The following is a 5,660-nucleotide window of genomic DNA, read 5'->3' as shown; positions in this document are numbered from 1 at the left end:
CCTGGCATTTCTCAGGTTTGTAGGTTCAGCTACAGATGATGGCTAGGAAAACAGAAATATCTGTATTAAGTATTTCAGCTGTCATATCTGACATTATGCAGGTTTATTAACCTTACCATTATACCACAATTTTTTAACACAGACATTTTCTTTCCACAAAAATTTTGTAAAAACTTTGGAAAATGTTAGCAGCTGTTCTGTTTATGGTCGATGCTACTGATTATGGAAACTAGTGTCACAGCCCTTTGTGATACACGAAACAAGGTACAGAGATTAATTTGTATATGTGCGTGTGTGTGTGTGTGTGTATATATATATATACATATATATATATATATATACATACACACACACACACACACACACACACATATATATAGTGTGTGTCACTTACAATACATGCTGTTGACATACTCCTGCTTAGTTAACTATTCTACAGAAACCTGCCAGTTTATCTAAAGACATAGGTTGACTGTTGAAAAGCAGTATAGGATGCACATGTATTTGAGTGTTAAAGAACATACCAATAAATCTACTCTATTTTTGCTATATAGGATAAAAATTATGAACCACTCCCTGCAGTTCATTTTTTAAAATGGAAAACTTGTATTCACTCACTCATACATAATAACATACCTAAAAGGAAAAAAAACCCACTAACACAGTGCTAGGGAGACTTTCTTGGGAAAACCAGATATAGAAAAACGGTATATGGACTGACCGCTTTGACAATGCAACTTACTCTTATTTTCATGTATAAACAAATACACTGCTTTAGATCAATTACAAAAAAATACTGCAAACTAGGTGATGTCTCTCCAACAAAGACATAACTGTACCTTAGATGTGGATATTAATAGCTTTGTTTAAATGGTGCTTGCTTTATTTTGAGGGGAAATGGCTAGTGTCCAGTAATCCCCATGCACACACAGAGAGCTGTCAACTACGTATGAGGCTGGGGTGAAAAAAAAAATCCATTATGATTTCTGTGAGTATGTCCTTCTTTACCTACACTCAAGGGAATTGAGTACATGAACCTTCCATTTCTGGGCCCACCCCATTAGATAACCTTTACTATTTATAGTCACAATTTGGCAATGCACTTAAGGCAAGGGTGTCAAAGATTGGGCCTGAAAGTTGGATGCAGCCTGTGAAGTGTTATCACCCAGCCTGTAGTGCTGCCTATGGGTCTCCAACTGGACCTGCATGCCACAAGCAGCACATCCCAAACTGGCCTGCAGGGCCAGGTGAGTTTGGTACCCTTGACTTAAAGCATGTGCTTTTGTGGTTTGCTGAGCTGCAGCCAAATGGACAGTTAGCATTTTGAAACTATTACCTACTGAAGTAATAAGGAAAAGCAGTTACCTTTTTGGCCTGGTTAGGATGGTCCAAAAGGCAAAAGTGACCAATGGTTGTTAGGCCTTCCAAAAGCGTTAGAGGATAGTCTGGTGTGATATTCTCCCTTTTAAATGTTATGTTTTGGAGAAAAACACAAACGATTAACAGTACAACTAACGTAGGTAACGTTCAAAGGGTGTTTTCAGTTCTTTGTACAGTACTAGCTGCAGATGAATGGACGAACACAAAAGAAATAACACAGTAGACGTTTCAAAAATTTTGCTTAGATAAAAATCCTAGTACTTTCAGAATACTTTTGACAAAATAAGGTTTTTGAGAAAATAAGCTCATAAGGACTGAACTTTGTATAGAAACATGTTAAATAAGCATAAATTTGTGGACATATGTCTTACCTCTCAGAAGTCCTTGTAGACATCTTCACAGATTCGTTTTCATACTGTTTAACAAGTTCATCCAGGTTTTTACATATTTGTACTATAAACGGTGCCACAGTCCAGCCTAAAGACTTCCCAAAGTATGGCAAAGAACATGTGACTAAGCTAACCCAAGGTGGGTGCATTCCATACCCATACTCCGGCTGCAAACCTCTAACCACAGCAGAGACAAATAGTCCTTGTGAAGTTATTGGGTGTGGATATACATATTGTATTGCACCAATAGCCTGCTGAAAGTTCAGCGCCTGCTGCCATTCCTTGGAAAGGTCTGGCTGGTTCTCCTGTTCTTCATAAGACTGTCCAACATGGTGCTCCAGGACAACCAATACTTGCAAAAGCTTCAGCAGCTCAATCTGAAGTGGATGTTCACTCCAAATCTGATCCTGCCCAAAATTGATTAGACTTTCTTCAAAGACGCTGTCTTCAATAACACTGCTATTTTTGTCAGATATCATAAGTTCATACCGTTTTTGACTTGTGTACATAGAAGCAGACAAAGAAAGAAGAACAAACTCTTGCATTTTGCACCTCCCAAGCAAATTGTGTATAAACTCTATATTTTTACTTTCTGCTGACTTTGCCATTGTAGACAACTGTGCTGTCATTCTGATCAAGACTTCCACACTTTTAACTTGGACATCTCTGTTGCCAAGCACATCTTTGTGGGTTACCTTCAGGTAACAGGGATAGTAAGAACGAAGAAAACTCAAGCAGAGGTAAGTTAGCAACTCTATTAATAAAGAATGGGGACACATGGTTGGAGACTGAGTTTGGAGTTTACCATAAAAGCTCTGTCCCACAAGAGATTCCTGGTGACGAGCCAGAAGATTACAGATGAGATTCAGGTGAGCTGTGGAGCTGGTATCCATGCTAGTACTTGCTACAGCTTCAATGAATTCTTTGGGGTTTGTTTTGAGCACTGCCTCCAGTACAGAGAAGGCATATAAAACCCTCTTTGAATCATAAGGCTGCAAATACAAAAGAATATGTTTGAATAAAGCCTCTATCATCTCTCGTTTTTCCTTCTGCTGCTTCAGCAACCTAGATGTTGTAATAGCTTGAAGTTCCAAGTCGGCCTCATCATCACTTGACAGAGATTCTGATGCTTGAGTTCTTTCAGAATCTGCACGCACAAGATTTAACATGGTACTAGGTATGGAGCCATCAGGAACACACATATCTGATGAATTAACATGTTTCAGGTTCTCTTTGCAGTCTATTGTAGTACTGTGGTTTTCCTCATTGCTCAATTCTTGTGGATCCAGAGAAGCAGAAAAAGATGAGGTATTTTCACTATCAACAGGTCCAGTGCTAGTATCTGCTGATTCTGTATGTTCACTATTCTCATGATCACCATCTGTATCTAGTGGGAATTCTGTATAGCAAGACGGATCATTTTCAGATAGTCCATTTTTTAGCTGAGTTTTCTCTGGCTCTTTTTCCACTTCAGCCCAGATAGCTTCCCTGTCTACTGTTGTAAATCGGCTCAATGGTAGGCTTTCTTCGGAATTGCTTTCATGCAGTTCAGAAGCTCCAAAGGGCTCTTTGAAAGAGGCTTTTTTCTTGCTGAACCAATAAAGCAAGTCTTCTGATAAAGACACATTTAAAAAGTTAGCATTTACTATGGTTCTTATAACTGGATAACAAATTCAATTTTAATGTTTCAACATACTTTACATTAAAAGAGCGACTGTAAGAGAAAGTGTGAAGATTAAGGAAATAACGTATACAAACTTTCTTAATGTTAAAAATCTTACTCCACGGAAATCATTTTCTTGACTTTGTTGTTATATTTTACAATGGAATGGTAATAGAACAGGTTGAAAATACAATAGCACGGGCTGCACAGAATGTATTCTATGATGTACAGGAAGTCCCCAGATATATCAACATTGTTTTAATGTTTCGTGTGTCAAACCTTGATAACAGGGAGTTAACAACACAGCATCATTGCTTTTTTTAAAAGGCTGAACATTCTCTTAAGTTTTTTGGGTCAAGGATCATGCCAACTTCAGCTGTCTGCACAACACCTAAGGAATGAGACTCCTTTTGACTGCTGTAAGTAACAGTGATTAGCAAGTGTAACTGAATGGCAGACAAGGCAGCAAATTAGTTACAAGTGGCTATAACCCCCCTAAATTGTATGACTTGTATCTAAATATTACTGGAGTTGTAAGTGTAAAGTGTAAACATGCAACTAACACTGCTGTAAAAAGATGACTAATTTATCTGAAAGGCTGCAGTAAACTGGAGTTAAGTGTGATCTGATGTTCTATTAATTGTGACATTTGAAACCCAAGTGCAGTTTTACCTGCTGTACTTTTCTGTTTGACATAGTGGATGGAAGTACGCTGAGTCTTTGGATGAAGCAGAAGTAACAGTACTGGTTCAAGAATTCGTGCAACATCATGGAGTAAGAGGGCACGTACCAGCCAGCCCTGTGCTGCAGCACCTATTGCACCATCTGAACAATTTAAACTGTCCAGTACCACAAACAGAGACCTGCATAGGGAATTAGAAAGCAAAAGTACAACTGGAAACTTAGAAGCAGCAGACATATATCCCTAACACTCATAACACAGTTACGCAGCATCAATGCAAACAGGTCTCAATGCTTGATGTCATTGCAAAAACAGGTGTTTGATAGGGCTGCTATCCAGAGTTCAAAGTCAAGCACATGTTTGCAGGAGCAGGACATACACCTCCTCTGTACAGAGGTAGTTAGCCATGTGCCATGTTAGTCCCCAGAAAACAGAAGTTAGGGATTCCCAACCAGGGTGCTACAGTACCCTGGAGTGCCTTGAGATCTTTTCAAGGGTGCTGCAAGGTGCCACATAATTACTGTTTTGTGTTCTCAGTTTTGACCTGTTTTCACTGATAAATTCCGTGATTTTTATTTGACCTGGAGGGATGTGGGCAGTGGGGTTCCCCAGGGCTCAGTCCTTGGGCCGACACTGTTCAACATCTTCATCAGCGACTTCGACGAGGGAGTAAAAAGCACACTATTCAAATTCGCAGATGACACTAAGTTGTGGGGGGAAGTGGGCACGCTAGAAGGGAGGAATAGGCTGAAATCAGACCTAGACTGGTTACAGGGGTGGGCGGATGAGAACAGGATGGGTTTCAACACTGACAAGTGCAAGGTACTGCACCTGGGGAGGAGGAACCAGCAGCAAACCTACAGTCTGGGAAACTCCCTTCTCGTCAGTGCAGAGACAGAAAAGGATCTTGGGAGTCATTACTGACACCAAAATGAACATGGGCCGACAGTGTGGGGACAGAGTCAGGAAGGCCAACCATACCTTGTCATGCATCCACAGATGCATCTCAAGCAGGTGGTCCTCCCCCTCTATGCGACACTGGTCAGGCCACAGTTGGAGTACTGCGTCCAGTTCTGAGCGCCGCACTTCAGGAGGGATGTGGACAGCATTGAGAGGGTCCAGAGGAGGGCCACTTGCATGATCAGGGGTCAGCAGGGCAGGCCCTACGAGGAGAGGCTACAAGACCTGAACCTGTTCAGCCTCCACAAGAGAAGGCTGAGAGGGGATCTAGTGGCCATTTACAAACTAGTCAGGGGGGACCAACAGGCATTGGGGGAGTCCCTGTTCCCCCGAGCACTACCAGGAGTAACAAGAAATAATGGTCGCAAGCTGGCAGAGGGTAGATTTAGACTAGACATCAGGAGATGCTACTTCACTGTCAGGGCGGCTAGGATCTGGAACCAACTTCCAAGGGAAGTTGTGCTGGCTCCTACCCTGGGGGTCTTTAAAAGGAGGCAAGATGAACACCTTGCTGGGGTCGTTTGACCCCAGTACTCTTTCCTGCCATGGCAGGGGGTCGGACTTGATGATCTGCTCAGGCCCCTTC

General features: G+C 41.5%; 1 protein-coding gene across 1 annotated transcript in view; it reads right to left on the bottom strand.

Moving 5' to 3' along the window:
• DOPEY2 (dopey family member 2) overlaps positions 1-5,660 on the bottom strand; it is an 89,523-nt gene that overhangs the window by 28,386 nt on the left and 55,477 nt on the right. The window contains exons 19-22 of the mRNA XM_025206537.1: positions 4,105-4,295; positions 1,752-3,381; positions 1,366-1,462; positions 1-42 (exon numbers count right to left, since the gene is read on the bottom strand). The exon at positions 1-42 is cut by the window's left edge and continues 174 nt beyond it. Coding sequence (XP_025062322.1) covers positions 1-42; positions 1,366-1,462; positions 1,752-3,381; positions 4,105-4,295 — 1,960 coding nt within the window. The remainder of the gene's footprint in view (positions 43-1,365; positions 1,463-1,751; positions 3,382-4,104; positions 4,296-5,660) is intronic.

The sequence above is a fragment of the Alligator sinensis genome, unplaced genomic scaffold (assembly GCF_000455745.1).
Source record: "Alligator sinensis unplaced genomic scaffold, ASM45574v1 scaffold966_1, whole genome shotgun sequence".
NCBI lineage: Eukaryota > Metazoa > Chordata > Crocodylia > Alligatoridae > Alligator > Alligator sinensis.
This window is presented reverse-complemented; position numbering and strand designations above follow the sequence as displayed.